The sequence below is a fragment of the Enhydra lutris genome, unplaced genomic scaffold, assembly GCF_002288905.1.
Source record: "Enhydra lutris kenyoni isolate GAN:26980312 unplaced genomic scaffold, ASM228890v2 scaffoldscaffold39, whole genome shotgun sequence".
NCBI classification, from domain to species: Eukaryota; Metazoa; Chordata; class Mammalia; order Carnivora; family Mustelidae; genus Enhydra; species Enhydra lutris.
Genome location: NW_019154123.1, coordinates 15,914,691 through 15,933,279, shown reverse-complemented (window position 1 = coordinate 15,933,279; position 18,589 = coordinate 15,914,691). Strand labels below are relative to the sequence as shown.

Below are 18,589 nucleotides of genomic sequence, written 5' to 3'. Positions count from 1 at the left end.
GCTTCACCCCGGTTAAGCCTCTGGAGCGATGTCCCTCAGAGGAACAGACTTTTAAAAGTCCCGATTTAGTGCTCCGTTGCTCCGCCGCTTGCCGTGAGCCGGCCCCTCCCCCGGCAGTCTATCTTCCCGTCGTTTTGGATTCACTTCTCCGCCAGTCCTACCTTTTAGAAAGTGGTTGATTTTCTGTTTCTAGAATTGCTGTTCTTCTCCTCGATCTCCAGTTGGATTTGTAGGTGTTTGCAATCTTTTTTTTTAAGATTTTATTTATTTATTTGACAGAGAGAGATCACAAGCAGGCAGAGAGGCAGGTAGAGAGGCAGGTAGAGAGAGAGGAGGAAGCAGGCTCCCTGCTGAGCAGAGAGCCCAATGCGGGGCTCGATCCCAGGACCCTGGGATCATGACCCGAGCCGAAGGCAGCGGCTTAACCCACTGAGCCACCCAGGCGCCCCGGTGTTTGCAATCTTTAGATAAGCTATCTAGCTGATCTCCTGCTACCTGAAGTAGTCTCAGCCTGCTACTTCTCCGCCATCTTGACTCCCTCCTTTTTATTATTTTTATATAATTTGGTGTCCAAAACAGTGGTAAAGTCTATTCAGAATTTCAATACCAGTGCAGATCTGAGTGTTATAAGTAGCTCCACTGTTTTTTCTTAAAGCTACAAAATTGTCTGTTAACAACATGAAAATAACTTTTAATTATGCCTTTTGAATTAGCCAAGTATGTCTTAAAATGTTCTTTCTCACTAAATAGCATTACATTTTATGCCGTTCTTAAAGTTTCTTTTTGACTTTATATATCTCAAGAATAATAAATAGGTAAAACTACAGGCCAGCCTGGGAATGTAGGCTCTCCCAAAGTTGCAAACTCATTGAACAGCTCATGTAACATAGGTTCATGATATCTGACTGGAACCAGTGGTACCCCAGCAGGGACCACTGGCAACCTTGATTGCTTTCTTCCCAAGGATAGAATTTGAGGTTAGAGAACTGTTTGCCTTCTAATATGTCATTCCAGAAACTGTCAGTATTCATGAGTGAGATCAGATTCCATTCTACCTTGTCTGTTGTGTTTTTTCAGACTTTAAAAAAAAAAAATCATCTTGTCAAATGTTTTTCTAGTGATTTTTTTTTTCATGAACTTAAGATAAATTTTATTTTCAGATGACTGGGATATTGCTGTAGCTAGTTTATTACAAGTTACTCCCTTGTTTTCACACTCCCTCTGGAGTAACGCTGTCAGATGTTACCTCATTTATACAGATGAAACCCAGCCTGAAATGGATCTTTTCCTTAAGGTGAGGATGTTTATAAATTCTGAGTTCACTGATTTAAAATATAAGTCAGTATTGTGTCCTATTTATGATACTACTACATCTAAACCAAGTAGTTTACTACCTACCAGATGATATGTCTTAAAGAACCGGAATAACTTAGAGCTTTTCTTTAGAGAAAATCTTGCTCAGTGTTACCAGTGTATTCAAATTAAGTCCCTGGAATGTTATGCTTTTGAATGCTTTATTACTTGTTCTCCACAGTGTTTAAGACACATGTTGATAGTGCCTGCTTTAGTTAGTATCTGCCAGCTCTAGCGTTGAATCTGTTTCAGGTTATAACAAAATTTAATCCTTATCATGGTTTTTAATTTTTCAAGGTAGCCATTGGAGTTAACCTGAGGCAGATGTTGGCATACAACAGCCTGTGGGCCAGGCCTGGCCTGCAGCTGATTTTTGCATGACCCAGAGCTAAAATTGCTTTATACCTTTTCAAGTGGTTGGGAAAAAATCCAAAGAAGAATGTTTGTGACATGTGAAAATTATATTAAATTCAAATTTTAGTGTCTATAAATAAAGTTTTATTAGAACACAGGTAGGCTTATCATTTACATACTGTCTATGGCTGCTTCACACTACAAGGACAGAATAAATTGCAGCAGAGACCTCTGCAAAAACATCCAAGTTGTTCAACTATTACTAAATCATAAGAATATTTGCCTTCTACAGAAAAAGTTTGCCAACTACCGTTCTAACTGCATTTGAAATACATCTGCATGTCACATGTGATAACTGCTATATTAACATTCGCCAGAGTATTGAGTAAGGAATTCATTTAGTGCTCCTTTTTTATATTATTCGGTTTTGGTAAAAAGATAAAATATTTTGAAAACCAAAGTTTCTACTCACTAACTGAATATAGGTTATTACCAAACTGCAAACTGATGGTAAGGGAATTCCTCATACTTTGCATAATAATAAGTCATCATTACTTAGTAAGCTAATTTGTTATAGACCAAATAGTTTTCATTTATACCTGTTTGCTTTAATGATCTTATATATCATGGTTGGCAGTTTACTATGTAGATTCATGGATTTACATGTTCTACTCTTTGTAACAATAAAGCAGAAATCATTTAGTATAATAATAAATACCAAAGGAAAATAGCCTAATACTTTTCTTCACTGGTTTAGGTTTTATTATGAAATAAATCATTTTCTGAGCTAGAAAACAGCCAAGTTACTATGCTCTTATTTTTGTTTTAAAGTAACCTTGCCTTTCCCTTAAAGATTTTCGTAAAATATGATTATATATATTTTTAAATTTTAAATTAAAAAATATACAACATAAGCTAGTCTAAAACATGCTTTCTTAAGTAGTATAAAGCCGACTTGATCTTTAGTTAAATAAGCTGGCCTTTTATTATGTTTTCATTTCTTTTGTTTTAATTTCTTTTTAGGACTATTCACCTAAACTTAAAAGAATGTGTGAGACAATGGGATATTTTTTCCATTCTATATATTTTCCAATAGATATTGAAAATCAATACCTTGCTATAAGAAAATGGGAAATTGAGAAGAGTTCATTAGTTATTTTATTTATTCATTTAACTTTACCAAGGTAAGCTGAAAATTGTCACTTATTAGGGGAGTTATAAATAGAATTGAGATTACGAAATGAACTTCAAAGAGAAGTCATAATTGCATTCTTTTAATCAAAAACATCCACAAAATTCAGTAAACTTTTTGAGTTTTCATACTTAAAGAATTAAAAAATTTACACTGTTTGAGTTGTTTAATAGGTCATAAAGTTAACATTATTAAAGTAAAGATCATTTTAATCAAGGATAACAAACTATGGCCCTCAGGCCAAATCCAGTCAGGATCTGCTTTTATAAATAAAATTTTATTAAACTATAGCTATATTCATTTATTTATGTATTTCTACAGCTGCTTTACACCACAACAATAGAGTTAAGTACTATAGTTACAACAGAGACTGTGTGTGGCCCACAAAGCCTAAAGTATATGCTTGCTGGCCATAACAGAACAAGTTGGCAACTCCTGTTTTCAATAATCAGCATTCACCTTCATTATTTGCTTTCTTCAAATACAAATTGAGAGCTACTTGAACACTTGTAAAAATGTTAAATCCAAATTTTTAATTCTCTGAGGAGCTTACCAGTAATTCCAGTAAAGTGAGCAATTTTCTTATAATGTGGATATAATTATACCACTGAGTCTAGTCTGCAAATAAAGATTTTTTTTTTAACCAACTAGATACATAGATAGAAGACAAAATACTTTTAATAAGAGGTTAAGTTTTCTTCTTCATTTGCTGTCTGATTGGCTTTAACCCTTCCAAGGCATTTTGTCCTTATTGAGGACCAGCTCTGACCTCGCCTGTGTACAGAAGTACATGGAGCCCTAGGCTTTACTAGAGACCCTGCAGTGTAATCCATCATGGATCCTTGAGACTACCTGGGGGCCAGGGAACCACCTGGTCAAAGAACCCTAACCCAAAACCAAGTTTAGGATTTTTTCCACTTGGTTTTCTTTAGTTGGAGTTCTTTTCCTCCCTTACCTCTTTTCTTTTCTTGTTTTTTCTTTTATATTTATCAAGGATATATTCTGTTTTATTTAATGTCTGGGTAGTCTTTTATCTCAGGCGGTAATAGATGTCATTTGTTGTTTTCCTCATTAATTCTTTAATCCTTAAAACCATCTTGTTTTTTCTTTTATCTTTTATCCATATTTAGTTAATAAAATATTGTACATTATTTTTAAACTTTTAACATTTATTTTCCTCATCTTAAATTCCTCTTAATCTTTTACCTGCCATTTCTTTCATACTTAATTAATTTACTGGGCAGATTTCAATTTGTCTTCTTCACCTAAAATTATATTTATTTTATATTTTTAAAACTTTACTCTTCTTAAAGAGTAAGAATTTTAATTTCTAGGGTTGCCTTGGTGACACAGTTAAGGGTCTGACTCTTGGTTTTGGCTCAGGTCATGATCTCAAGGTCCTGGGATCCAGCCCTGTGTAGGGCTCCATGCTCAGAATGGAATCTCCTTAAGACTCTTTCTCCCTCTCCCTCTGTACCTGCTCCCCCACTCTCTCTCTCTATCTAAAATAAATAAATAAATTTTTTAAAAAATTTAATTTCTAAAATTTTAACTATTTCTTCACCTCTACTTTGCCTTTATTTTGCTTTAATTTTTCTTATCCCATTTGCTGATTATTTTGTTTCCTTAATGTTTATTAACTGGCTGTCAAGAAGCATGGCAGTAATGGTGGGCTTCACACCATAAACAGAGGCTGCTAGAGCTTTTATTTCTCTTAGGTTGTTCCTCATCTCTCATGATGATTTCCCCATTCTTCTCAAAAGATGAGTCTAGGAACATGTCCCCTGAGCAGTACCCAGTAGCCCTATCTAATTCTCTCCCACCAAAGACTTTGAACCAAATTCCACATAATCTCAGATTTCATCTGAGCTCCACAAGTCAATTCTGTAGGGAGTCATTTTAAAATAGGAACTTGTGCCCAAACAGATGCCCATTCTTTGGTATTCACATGGCCACAAACTTTTCTCCCAAAGCAATAACAAAAGAACTGTTAAAGTACAAAAATTATATAGAGCATGGTCAGAATGAATTGTAACAAGGGAAAAAAATCTGTGGCTTGGATTGATTGGATTGGCACAGAGCTATATAATAGAATATTATGCTGTTTTGTATTGGGTCTGTATTTTAATATATTATGTAAATTCTGAATCATGTCATAGCTCTCCTCTGCATACACACACCAATTTGTGTATCTAAACAGACATCATTTAATGCTTTTTAGAAAGAGGAATTGGTTGCAATTTTCCTTGCAGTGTAGAAAACACTGGCAGATTCTTCCAAGATTATTCTAGAATTTAAATTATACTGAAAACTTGTTATGGTGGCCTGTAGCAAAGTTAGAAATTTTTTTTAAGATTTTATTTATTTTTTATTTACTTGAGACAGAGACAGAGGGAGAGGGAGAAGCAGACTCCCCACAGAGCAAGGAACCCAACGTGGGGCTTGATCCTAGGACCCTGAGGTCATGACCTGAGCCGAAGGCAGAGACTTAACCAACTGAACCACCCTGATGCCCCAAAAGTTAGAATTTTTTTTAACCTTGTACCTCAGTTAAGATTTTTACTAGCCATCTGACCTCCCCCATCTGCTTCTGGATCTTTCTCATACTGTATCTTGGGTATAAAGATTCAAGTCATTTAAGTCATTTATTGAATGAGAAAGGCTAAAGGACTAGAGAAGAGAGAAATCTTGAAGCATTGGGGTTCATAATATTTGTATCTTAATTTGGAAATTATATATTTGTAAGTGGAATTAGGTTTCCATTTAATTGTAGTCTCATGTCTGGTCCATTACTTTGAGCCATGTTTACAATATTTTTGAGAGTTTTCTTCTTGTGGCTAGATATAAAAACTTTAAAGTTCTGTATGCTTTAAAACTCAATTTAATGCAGAACTTATTGTACCCATTCTCACTGTCTGGTAATAAACACATCGTATTTTTGTGACTAAGCTGGAACAGAGCTATGAGACATCCACTTTTGGAAAGCTGGTCTTGTTCTGTCCCTGGACTGCTTCTGGCCCCTTGTTATCCCTGTAAAGTCCCATTATTGACACTTAGGTTGACTGACGGTTTGCTGCCCTAGTACAGTGTGGCACAAGAAATACTGATTTCCAATCTAGCCTTTTACTGGAAGACTGTGAAGAAGCTTTTCTGAAAAACCCTGAAGGCAAACCACGATTAATTTATCATCGCTTGGAGGATGGGAAAGTCAGTTCCGACTCTGTCCAGCTATTGATTGATCAAGTTTCTAACCTGAACAAGACCAACAAAGCCAAGGTAAAATTCCTAAGGTTATTTTTTTTAAGAACTTGATTGGCTAAGGGAAGTATTAGAACAAAGGTCATGAGGTGGGAGTGAGTGAGGGGAGATAAATAGGACAGTTACCTGGGAGCCAAGGGTAAAGAACCTTGGAGACCATTTTAGAAAATCTTGGTGGTTGGTTTTTTTTTTTTTTTTTTTTTTTTTTTTGGAATGAGATGGTTTTTTTACTTGGAGTGAGATGGGTTTTTTTACTTGGAGTTTTTTTTTTAACTTGAGTCATTGGACTCATTAAGCAGCACAGAAGAAGTGCCATTCTGAGAAGGAGTTCTTTTTTTTTTTAATTAACATTTAGTGTATTATTAGCCCCAGGGGCTGACAAAGAGTTCTTAGGCTGCTGTGTTGAGAATTGATTGGTTTGGAGGTAGGGGAGAAGAGCTCCTGTAGTCACCAGGTGAGAGATGCTGGTGGCTTGGACCAGAGTGGTGGTAGAGGAAGTGGTGAAAAACAGGAATCTGGATAAATTTTGACAGCAGAGCCAATAGACTTAGTTGTGGACTGTGAGAAAAAGAGAGGAATAAATAACAATACACAGCTACAAAGGATATAATGTGAGTGGACAAATCAGATTTTTTTCTGTTCCTTTTTTCCCCTAAGTATGGAGTTCTTCTGTCTACTGTTGACCAAGGATCAATGTAAGGAAGAACCTTTTTATAGTAACCTTTGCTAAGAGCATTGGGAAAAACAAAACTGTAATGATGAATATGAGAGATTTGATAATTCCTAGATGCATGGTGGGATAATTTTTAGAACAGAGTTGTAGGCTTTGCCTTACTGCACACTGAGATTACCTGAAAATGCTTACTGTTAATGTTAAGAATACAGTTGAGGGGCACCTGGTTGGCTCAGTCAGAAGAGCATGCAACTCTTGATCTCAGGGTTGTGAGTTCAAGCCCCATGTTGGGTGAAGAAACTACTTAAAAATAAAATTAAAAAAAAATACAGTTGAAAATAACTCAGATTTTGATATTGTTTTTATTTCTCTGTGCTCATTCAAGAAATAAGATCAGATATGAATACAAGCATTTTTTATACATCATTTAGTATTGAAAAGCTTAAGACCAGTATAACTTTAAAAAACCTAACACAAAAAAGTACACCTTTTTTATAATCTCCAGAACCATTAATTCTTTGCTTTAATTGTTTTAGTATGAGCCTAGTCCATAGACCCCAAGAGGAAGGAAACTGATTCTCTTTTCTGATTTTTATTCTATTTATAAATGTCTTTTAAAAATTAAAACACTAGAAGGATGAATTTATTTTATAGAAATAGGAGTAAAATAAGATCTGTCTACCATGATTATAAACGTAAATGCAGGATGAACTAATTCTGGTTCACTTGATGTGCTTCATAAAACCATTGCCTTACTCTATCAAATACTAATCACTTACTAGCAACGTACATGTTCTCTACAGGTAGGGAGGGCATTCTTCTTTCAGCAAACTCAGATTACTGTTTTTTTTCTTTTTAAAGATTTTTTTTTTTTTAATGTATTTGACAGAGAGAGAGGGAGAGATCACAAGTAGGCAGAGAGGCAGGAAGAGGGGGAGGGGAAAGCAGGCTCCCTGCAGAGCAAAGAGCCTGATGCGGGGCTTGATTCCAGGACACTGAGATCATGACCCGAGCCCAAAGCAGAGGCCCAACACACTGAGCCACCCAGGAGCCCCAGAAGATTACTGTTTTACGTAGCCAAGTACCATTTTGTTCTTTTGTTTTGTAGAATTATAGCCTTACTCTCATAAAAATTGATTTTGATGTATTTTGAAGATTATATATATTGAGTGGCATGGAAGTACATAAGACAATTTGGACACCATAAGAAAAAAGTATACTTTTTGTTTTATTGTGACATTGTTCCCATTGTTCATGATAAATCCCTCCTGATACCTCAAACAAGTTACATAACATGCTTCAGTTTCCTTCTCTGTGAAATGGATAATAATAATAATAATAGTGTCTCCCTCATAGGCTTGTTGTGAGGACAGATGAGCTAATAGTGTAAAGCACTTAGAATAATCCCTGATATATAAGTTCTGTAGAAGTATTTACCCCCTCCTGTTACTATTGTTTTCTTCATGTTTTTGTCGAACTTCTTTCTTTTTCCAGATCATTGATCACTCTGGAGATCCTACAGAAGGAGTATATAAAACTTATATTTATGTGGAAAAGATTATTAAACAGGTAAATATGCATTCTTTATAAGATTTCATCTGATATACTGTAAGGGGCGCCTGGCTGGCTCAGTTGGTAGAGCACGAAATCCTCAATCTTGGTCGTGAGTTCAAGCCCCATGTTGGGCATAGAACTGACTTAAAAAAAAGAATTCTAAAACTCTTATCCATCAAGTTGGGTGTTCCAGTAAAAACAACTTCCTAGTTTTTTTGAAAACAATACTTGGGGAGAGAGTGCCATTGTTTCTGGTGGTTGTCTATCCTGTGGCATTATCATAGTATTACTAGTACCATATCTCTTTATCTGTCGTCTATCTCACAAAGCTATTTGATGCCTCACCACTAGTTTAAATGTAAAATAGATTACAAAAGTGCTAGATAAAAGGTATAAGTATTTGAGGGAAAATGTTTATCTTATTAATAGAGTCTCCTCAGGTTTTGTATGCACCTTGAATTTTTATAAAGTAGAAAAATCCCTGGGGCGCCTAGGTGGCTCAGTAGTTGAGCATCTGCCTTTGGCTCAGGTCATGATCCTAGGGTCCTGGGATCCATTTTGGGCTCCCTGCTCAGTGGATTTTCTGCTTCTCCCTCTCCTTCTGTTGTTCCCTCTGCTTGTTCTCTCTCACTCTCTCTCTCTCTCTGTCAAATAAATAAATAAAATCTTTAAAAAAAAAAATCTTTTCAGGGGTGTCTTAGTTGGTTGAGCATCCATTTCAGCTCAGGTCATGATCTCAGGGTCATGAGACTGAGCCCCACGTAGGGCTCTGCTGGGCATGGAGCCTGCTTAAGATTCTCTCTCTCCCTCTCCCTCTGCCCCTCCTCCCCAACCCACGCCCCACCCAGCCCTTTTCACATGCACAGTCACTCTCAAAAAAAAAAAAAAAAAAAATCCTTTTCAAATTTATCTACTACATCATTCTTATAGCAGAGGAGGTGAAATCATACCTCAATGGGTCAGAGGTTATGGGTCATAGTATCTCAAGCTGAAAGTTTCTACAGCATCTCATGTATTATCTTGTAAATTTATATGAGTTATATATTCTGCTTAATGTTATACTTGTGTTTAATGTAAAAAATCATTTTAAATTACATACTATCAAAAGTTCTAATAATGATAAGAAAAAGAACCTGCCCCTACCTTAAAAGTAAAATGGGCACAATGACAAAATGTACCACAGTTAGCCTGCCGTTGCCTGTACCTGCTGATCCATCCTCCAGGGTGCCAGGAATTCTATTTGAGAAGTTAGGGATTAGATTACTTTCTCTAATTAAGGTGTATTACAAGTATGAGATTTGTTACCAGAGAAAAAGAATGAGCCCCAAAACATAATGATATGACTTCTGGGCAACACATTTTGTATAGTGTTTTTTAATTTTTAATATAAAATTCTATTTTTAATATAAAAATTGACATGAGTTTTGATCTTCTCAATAAGTTGTGAATTTTAGGATCCTAGTAAATAGAATTAATTGAGCAGAATAAATGGTAGCAAGTGAGAGTGGACATATTTGCTGTCTTTACTGCTTGAAGAACAATGTATTTTCAGTGATATAAAGACTAGATATCATGACACAGATATTTGATATCAAGAAACTCCATCTTAGTAATTAAAATCTTATAAAAATGTAATGCAGCATATTTCTTAGGTATTAGCACAATCTTTAAAGTTATTCTCCAACCAGATATAAGCAAATACATTGTGTAACATTTTTCAGAAAACAGATCCCCAAGAGTCAAATGCCCCTCTATTTTTATCCAACAGTTGTTTCTGTTTGTTTGTTTGTTTTATTGTAAGTCCTATGCCCAGCATAAGGCTTGAACCTAGGATGCCAAGATCAAGAGTCACATACTCTACTGAGTAAGCCAGCCAGGTACCCTAATCGCACCTCTGTTTTTTTTTTTTTTTTAAGATTTTATTTATTTATTTGACAGAGAGATCACAAGTAGGCAGAGAGTCAGGCAGAGAGAGAGGGAGAAGCAGGCTCCCCGCGGAGCAGAGAGCCCAATGCGGGGCTCAATCCCACGATCCTGAGATCATTACTTGAGCTAAAGGTAGAGGCTTTAACCCACTGAGCCACCTAGGTGCCCCATGTACCTCTATTTTTTTTTTTAAGATTTTATTTATTTATTTGACAGACAGAGATCACAAGTAGGCAGAGATCACAAGTAGGCAGAGAAGCAGGCAGAGAGAGAGGAGGAAGCAGGCTCTGCGCTGAGCAGAGAGCCCAATGCGGGGCTCGATCCCAGGACCCTGAGATCACGACCTGAGCCGAAGGCAGAGGCTTAACCCACTGAACCACTCAGGCGCCTCTGTACCTCTATTTTTAATGAAAGTTTTTTATTAAGAGTTTGGGGTTTTTTTTATGTTTGTCATTTTAATATTTATTTCTAAACTGGTGTTTTTTATAGTTTTAAATTTATTCTTGAGGTCATGTTCAACGATTCATTAGTTACGTATAACAACCTGTGTTCATTACAGCATGTGCCAACTAATGATGTACTATATGTTGGCTAACTGTTAATAATAAAAAATTAATAAATAAAATCATTCATGTAGGCCCCATACAAAGGTCATAGGTTTGGACTTGCCCTCCACCATAGGTAAAACCCACCTTAGGCCTGTGTGCTCACACTGCTACGAGATGTTTCCACTCTTTATTCATTGTTGTGTGCTTGCTCTTGGTGTTCAGGACATCCTGGGCTTTGAGAACACAGACCCGGAGACTAAGGATTTGGGCAGTGAAGATTCTGTTCCAGAAGAAGATGATTTTGGTGATGTTCTGTGGGACATACATGATGAACAAGAGCAAATGGAAACTTTCCAACAGGCTACAAATTCAGCCCATGAGCTGGGATTCGAGAAAGTAAGCATTTGGAGTTATTGTTCTGACAAACGTCAGTCGCCACTTAAGGCTGTTTTGTGATTGTGGTTTTACCTAAACATAGTCAAGGTTAATAAGTGTATTAGTGTTTGTCCTCATGGTGTGATTATCCATGTTGAGACATGTGCTTAACTTTGTATCATATGAAAGATAAGTGAGATTCAATTACATTTTTGAACATCAAACATTTGTAGTTAAGATTAGGATTTATTAACCACATGTTCTCTATCACCTGCAGTTCACCAAACCAACATTAGGGTAACTAAGAAATTTGATAAAAATCGTGAGACTATCTGTTCTTCAGAGCTTGGAGGACTCAAAATGTCAAACATTCAGAAAATACCACAGTAGTTAATGCAATAGGCTGATCAGTTCATCAGCATCCTTAAATATCTAAACAAATTAACAGAATTTAAAGTGCACAAAGAATCTATGTCCAAGTTCAAAGAATGATTAATATTTAAAAATTAATGTAAGAACAATTTTTTTTTAAGATTTTGTTTGTTTATTTTGAGAGAAAGTGAGCAAGCATGAGTGGGGGGCAGAGGTGGAGGGAAAGGAAGAAGCAGACTCCCCACAGAGCAGGGAGCAGGGAGCCCCATGCGGGGCTTGATCCTAGGACCCCAAGATTATAACCTAAGCCAAAGGCAGACGCTTAACTGACTGAGCCACCCAGGTGCTCCAACAAGTGTTTTAAAGAATATTATCATAGCTGTCAGTAACAGTAATTTCATAGAAATTTTATAATTTAGGTTGTCTCTGTTTATATCCTGGTTCTACCATTTGCTAACTCTGGATTTTGACCATTACTTAGCTCTGAACTTTGACTTCCTTGTCTATAAAATGAGATTGACTACTTTACCCACCTGACAGGGTTGTTGGGGGAGAACTAAAGCAAATAAAACACATCAACCCCTTAGCACAGTACCCAGCACATGATAAATGTAAATTGTTTTTATTTTGTAAGAGAGGTATTGTTATCATTGTTTCATAAATAAAGAACCTAAGAGCACACATGGAGTAGATTACAGATCTGGAATTTAAACCTAGGTCTTCTGGCTCTTAATCCTATGTCTTTCTTCTGTGGCAAATGGTCTTAACTCAGGAACCATGGGTCTATAAATGGGCTTTATGTGGAACCATGAATTTATAAAGTCCTTTGCTTTCTGAGAAACACCATTGCTATCAGAATAATTTGAGTTCCTGAGGAATATATTCTATGTATATATTGGCAAACAGAAAATTTAATTGAAAAACTATACCAAATAATTATTTATTGTAGTTGTTGGAAATTTCTGCTACCCTAACGCTAGGCACAAACTACTTATTACAAGTTCTTTAAATTCCTTATTAGCTGTCATTTAGACCCCTTGCATACTTAATGAACATCTCAATCCCCAAAATAACTTTGCCAACTCCCTCATAAGTACTGAGGTATTTTGCTTTCCTGAGTGTGTTCTTTTCATCTCTAAGCCAGTTTTTTAATGTCTGGGGAAAGCCTGAGAACTCACTCGATTTCAGAAAGCTCTCAGGGAGCCGGTCCTAAGCTGATTCTCTGCCTCAGGTTGGGAGACTTGAGATCAAGCGCCCAGACAAAACCAGTTCTTGTTTGGACTGATTCTCAGAAATCCCTGGAAAGTGAGGTGGTGTCCAGGACAGGTACTCTTCTGCCCAGGAGAATGAGGCTGCCTGCCGGCACCCTCAAAGCCTTCTACAGTACTTCCTGTGGTTTAGGGGATGCAGGGGAATACAGTGGCCTCCCTGTAGCATTCTGCAAAATCCGAATGTTGTAAAACCCAAGGGGAATCTCAAGTGTTGTCTCTCAACCATTAATTTATAGCAGTACTATATGTAGAAGAAATTGGGGCTCACTCTTAGTTTACCACTTTGGGCACATTTAACCAGCCATTAAAAAAAAGCAATCATGAGGAGGCTGTTGACTAAAAGTAGATTTCATTTTCTCACACAGCTTTTCGCTAATGATTTCAGAGGGTAGTCAGAAATTGACTCTAGAATTCTCTGAAGCATATGCTTCCTCACAATTTAATTTATTTAATTAACTGAATTTTAAAAATTCATTTTTCTTTCTAGTATTACCAGCGCCTTAACGATCTAGTGGCGGCACCAGCACCAATTCCACCCCTTCTTGTATCTGGAGGACCAGGTTCCGGAAAGTCCCTTCTCTTATCAAAGTGGTATGACACAGTGCAATTAAGTTGTTACCATTGTCATCATTTGACTCACTGACCATATTCGACAAAATATGTTATTGCCTGTCTGCCTTCCTGCATGGCCTGTACTAAACATTGAGAAAGCAATAAAGATATAAAATAATAGAGTCACGCCCTGAACTATATACAATTTGAATATTAGGATACAGGATGAGAAAAGAATAGAAAATAGGGCCATTTGTGATTGTGTACACTAATTACGAAGGTTAGAGCTAAGCCGCGCTATGTAAGGGAGTGGTCCGTGTGGAATGGAATTAGGTGAACTAGATATACAGGGAATGTGCCTGTGTTTTCAATCACTGGCTTCATCTTCAAAGTTTCATTGAGATTTTAAATATTTGAAAGAAGGCAAAGACAGACTGTTTAGAGTGAGATGAGTTGTAAAGAACATCAAAATAAAGGGTGACCTGTATTGTGAATGCAAAGTGGTTCCTCAGATTAGGGACTAAGGTTATAGAAACTGATAAACTCTTTTTTACTTTCATTTTCATTTCTATTATTTAAAAACAATTCGTAAGAATATTACATTGAAGAGTTAGCATATGTTTCTTCCTTTTTACTGCTCTTTTATTTAGTGGAAAATAATAGTTTTTTGGAAAATAATATTTTTGTACTTAGCAAAGAAGCTTCTTTTTTCCTTTGTTTATTAAAGGGTAATGCTCATTTCACTAATACATTAACCTCAAATGTATATTATATTGGTTTCCATTCGTTAATATCAACTTGTAATTAAAATGAATCTATAGTTTTTAAATGCTTATTTAAAAGGATCTAAAAGTGGACTAAAAATGGAAATGTCCCATGTTTATTCAGAAGTGATTGACCATGTGATTGCTGACAGTTGGGTAGCACTTGATGTTTAATTGCATTGTGAATTCTTTTTTTTGTTGATAATAAATGAGTTTCATCACTATTCTAAAAGGTCTTTTTCTTTCAGGATTCAGTTACAACAGAAGAATTCCCCTAACACGCTAATTCTTTCTCATTTTGTGGGAAGGCCCATGTCAACCAGCTCTGAGTCCTCCTTGATTATTAAACGACTAACTCTAAAGGTATAAAATGCCATGTTTTGGGATTATCAGAATTTTTATTTCAAATCAGAAGCTGTTAGGGCTGAGTACCCAATAATTTTCAATTTTCAACATTACCCATTTGTTTTAGATTTGTATAAGGTTAAAAATACTTGATGCAGTTGGTTCCTCTTGATCACTCAATTTTGGTTTAAAAAGTCAGGATAAAAATGTTTCCCACCAGCTGTGATGAAGTGTAACTGCTTGAATTCTTGCAGTTGATGCAACACTCTTGGTCAGTTTCTGCTCTAACACTGGATCCAGCTAAGCTTCTGGAAGAATTTCCACGCTGGCTGGAAAAACTCTCTGCCCGTCATCAAGGCAGCATCATCATCATTATTGATTCCATAGATCAAGTTCAGGTACTGTTTTCACTTCGTAACCTACTGGTACTCTCAGAAAGAAACAAAATTATCAGTAATGGCTATAGCAGGCATTTAAATATGTTTATGAGAGAAAATGTTGGTGGTGTTTCTAGTATATCTGTTCAGTTCCTAGGGAGGAAACACGTGCATAAAAAATGTACTGTATGAAAAAAAAAAAAAAAATGTACTGTATGCCAACACACACTAGTATCTTATTGGGTAAGACCAATTGAATGAACCAATTAGCAAAAAATGTTAATTTTGACTTATTTCTAGGGTCTTGACATTTCCTTAAGTGTCCAGAATTCATATCAGCTATAATAGTATTTTGCCCCTTGTTCTTTTAATATCCTGAGATTGAATTTATCATCCCAAAACAAGAGTATATCCTTAATAATAATGGGAAACTTAATGACAATTTCATTTTACTTGGGGAGCTATTACCAGATTGTTTTGAAATATTTTGAATTAATAGAATGAATTTTGTTTTTATATTTTTAAGCAAGTTGAAAAACACATGAAATGGCTAATCGATCCACTGCCAGTGAATGTAAGAGTAATTGTTTCTGTGAACGTAGAGACATGCCCTCCAGCCTGGAGGTACGATGCTCACTCCAGTTCTTTCAGATTACATGGAATGTGTTAAGTACAAACCGGGAAAGGTTTTTGCATGTGTGTGTGTGTTTTCATGTTTTTCATGTAAGTGGCAGGGAGGAAGGCGGGGAGAAGTGGATAAATTCAGGAGAAAGAGGTACTCTGTAGGCTCTGGTGGGAGGTTAGAGCTGGGATGTCAAGGCGGGGTAGGCTAGATGGTCCCCAAGTTTCTGGCTTGCAAAATTAAGTGAATTATGGTTACATGAACTGAAATAGGGAACACAGAGGATGGGCAGGTTTGTGGAGGAAAGGGTGTAAGTTTTGTTTTGGACATGGTTAGCCTGAGTTGCCAGTTGTACCTCCAGCTAGTGATGGCTAGCAGGCAATGACATTTACAGATGAGAAGAATAGGGAGAGGACTGGGCTATGAGACTAGACACCTGTTATCCTCAAACATGTGCTTACTTTGGCAGTCCTCAAAAAAGGAAGACAGTGGTTGAATTCTGTAGGGCAGTGTTTCTTAACCTATTTTTGTTCCCCTTAGGAGCCTTTTTAGACATTTTCTTCCTAATCACCTCCCTCACCCCAAGAAATTTTAATACCATCCATATGCTATATATCAGTTTTTGTATATAAACAGATATGTGTTTGTATATTTGCACTTTATAATAAAAAGTAAGATTTTTTCCCCCACCCTGAAACAATTTTCAATACCCTGTTGAGAATGGATGTTACAGAGTGATTACATTCCAATTGGATTACAAGTAATTTATGGGCAAACACTACCTTATACTATTCTTCATAGGTACTAATATGTTTAGTTTTATTATTAGTATGGAACATGGAACTGGAAGTGTTTTACCACTTTACTTCTACCACCTTTACTGCCTATGCTATTTAAAAGTCTTTGTTGGGATTGATTCCTGAAAGTAATGATATACATGTTAAAAAGAATCAAATAACATTACCTAGTAAGATTAACAGAGATTAGTTTTTTTACTTTATAAAAGCAATATAAAAAAATTAACTCTTGTAATGGATTTTGACTTGTGTTTGGGTAGATTACAGCTTTTATTGTCTTCTTAGAAGAGAATTTCATTTTCTTTTCTTTGAATAAAAGGTTATGGCCTACACTTCATCTTGATCCTTTAAATCCCAAAGATGCAAAATCTCTTATAATTGCAGAATGCCACTCTGTGGACATTAAATTGAGTAAAGAGCAGGTAAGTATTTTTAATTTTGTTGTTCTTTTACGTCTATCAGCTTTCCTATAAAACACCTTATATGAGACTTAAAATTCAATATAGGAACTCTCTATTGTGTTAAGGGAAATTGAAGTTTCCTGAATGTTAAATGCATGGGCTCTTAAACTACTAACAAATATAGAAAAAGCAATAAAAAACATTTGGGGCTTAGGTTTTACTTTATTATATTATATTATATTAAGCAGGAATGTTTAAAAGCAGAACATCTGCGGTCCACCACTGTGTGGCAGTGATGTCACTATTCAGGTGGCGGGAACCGTCTCATTTCTGCCAGGGATATTTGTTGAAGGCTCTGTAGTAAAGTCAGTTTCATTTCAGGGTGGTTTTGTGTTTTTGTGTTTGTTTTGTGTTCTGGTAAACTGATGCAGGAGAAGAAGTTAGAACGACACTGTCGTTCTGCTACGACCTGCAATGCCCTTTATGTCACCGTTTTCGGCAAAATGATCGCATGGTAAGTGGTGGCGATTTTACATGATCTGCATGTTTTGTGTTTGCTGCAGACTGCTTCCTCACCTTGTGAAACTGAGAACAATCATTGCGGCAGTCTCTCTGAGCCACTCACATCAGATTCTGTGGGTTCTAACAGTGATACTAACATCCTGGGAGAATGTGACTCGTGACTGCAGATTGGTGATAGCCCATGCATTACAAGAACGTGTTGGATATAGTTGTCTCATTTGCATCACATTGTTTCCCTGTCGGGGGTTGCCAGTGAAGGCCATCTTTGCCCTCCATGGGGCCCATGGGTGCTCCTTGTCACCTGCTTGAGGCCCCTAGCTTTGAGAAAGTGAGGGACAACTGAGGCAAACACATGCTGTTTTGGGGTGTCCTTGAATATTATTAGTAGGTAGGTATATAGGAATTTTTCATTGTCTCTATTCTTATATCCTGATAAACCTTTCATCTTAGATTTTTCTGTTCTAGATACCCTTTAGTCATTTGCCTTTAGATAAGCCTTACAAAGTGTAACTATGTTTCTTCTTCAATACCTCACCTTACTTTGTCTCTTCACAACCAGAGACCAAAAAAGATGAATATGGTTTTGGTAATCATCGCAATGGACAGTAATTGTACTCCCGACTCCTATTCTAGACCGTGAATCTCATATTCTTGGCTCTTAATTCCACATTCTCATCTTGAGAACTAGATTTGAAATGAAAACATCTTCTAAAATTTTGACTTGCCTGTGATATTCCCACAATCTTCTTCCACTGTCTCCAGTGCGTCTGGCCTCTGTGAACATCAGAAGCTGGACTGAGTCCACTTCAAGAGCAGGAGTCCTTTCCACACATTCCATAATATTTATTGGATTTAGCTATTTTAAGAGTGTCGACACAAAATGAACAAACTTTCAGAACCTCTAAAAGTAAGAAAGAGAGTTTTATTCAAGCCCAAGTTAGGACAGCTGCCCGGGAAACACAATCTTCATGGGGAAGAAAGTGCTCTGGAGAATGGACAGTTCTTATGGGTTATATATCTTTTTTATGTCTTGTAAAAGCTTGAAAGATGATACAGGCAGGAATCATGTGTTTTAACATCAAAAAATGCAGACGGTAGGACCATTGGTCCATATCTTACAGACAGATGGTTTTCCTTTAGGCTGCTCATTTACAAGGCAGATGTACAATGTGTGCCTGCTGGGCCATAAATGAGACTTGGGGTTTAAATAAAATTGATGTACAGCAATGCCAATTTAGAAAGAAATCTGAAATGGCTTCCCATATATATTAGGCCCTTAGAAAGTTTATTAGGCCTATAGAGAGGGCCTATAGAACTTTTGTTTATTTTTTCT

General features: G+C 36.4%; 1 protein-coding gene across 1 annotated transcript in view; it reads left to right on the top strand.

Moving 5' to 3' along the window:
* Positions 1-18,589, top strand: part of LOC111155106 (nephrocystin 3) — a 55,806-nt gene that overhangs the window by 12,054 nt on the left and 25,163 nt on the right. The window contains exons 5-15 of the mRNA XM_022515165.1: positions 1,161-1,294; positions 2,731-2,891; positions 6,019-6,175; positions 8,325-8,399; positions 11,081-11,254; positions 13,364-13,467; positions 14,441-14,555; positions 14,792-14,935; positions 15,441-15,538; positions 16,653-16,755; positions 17,166-17,248. Of these exons, the coding sequence (XP_022370873.1) occupies positions 1,161-1,294; positions 2,731-2,891; positions 6,019-6,175; positions 8,325-8,399; positions 11,081-11,254; positions 13,364-13,467; positions 14,441-14,555; positions 14,792-14,935; positions 15,441-15,538; positions 16,653-16,755; positions 17,166-17,248 (1,348 nt within the window). The remainder of the gene's footprint in view (positions 1-1,160; positions 1,295-2,730; positions 2,892-6,018; positions 6,176-8,324; positions 8,400-11,080; positions 11,255-13,363; positions 13,468-14,440; positions 14,556-14,791; positions 14,936-15,440; positions 15,539-16,652; positions 16,756-17,165; positions 17,249-18,589) is intronic.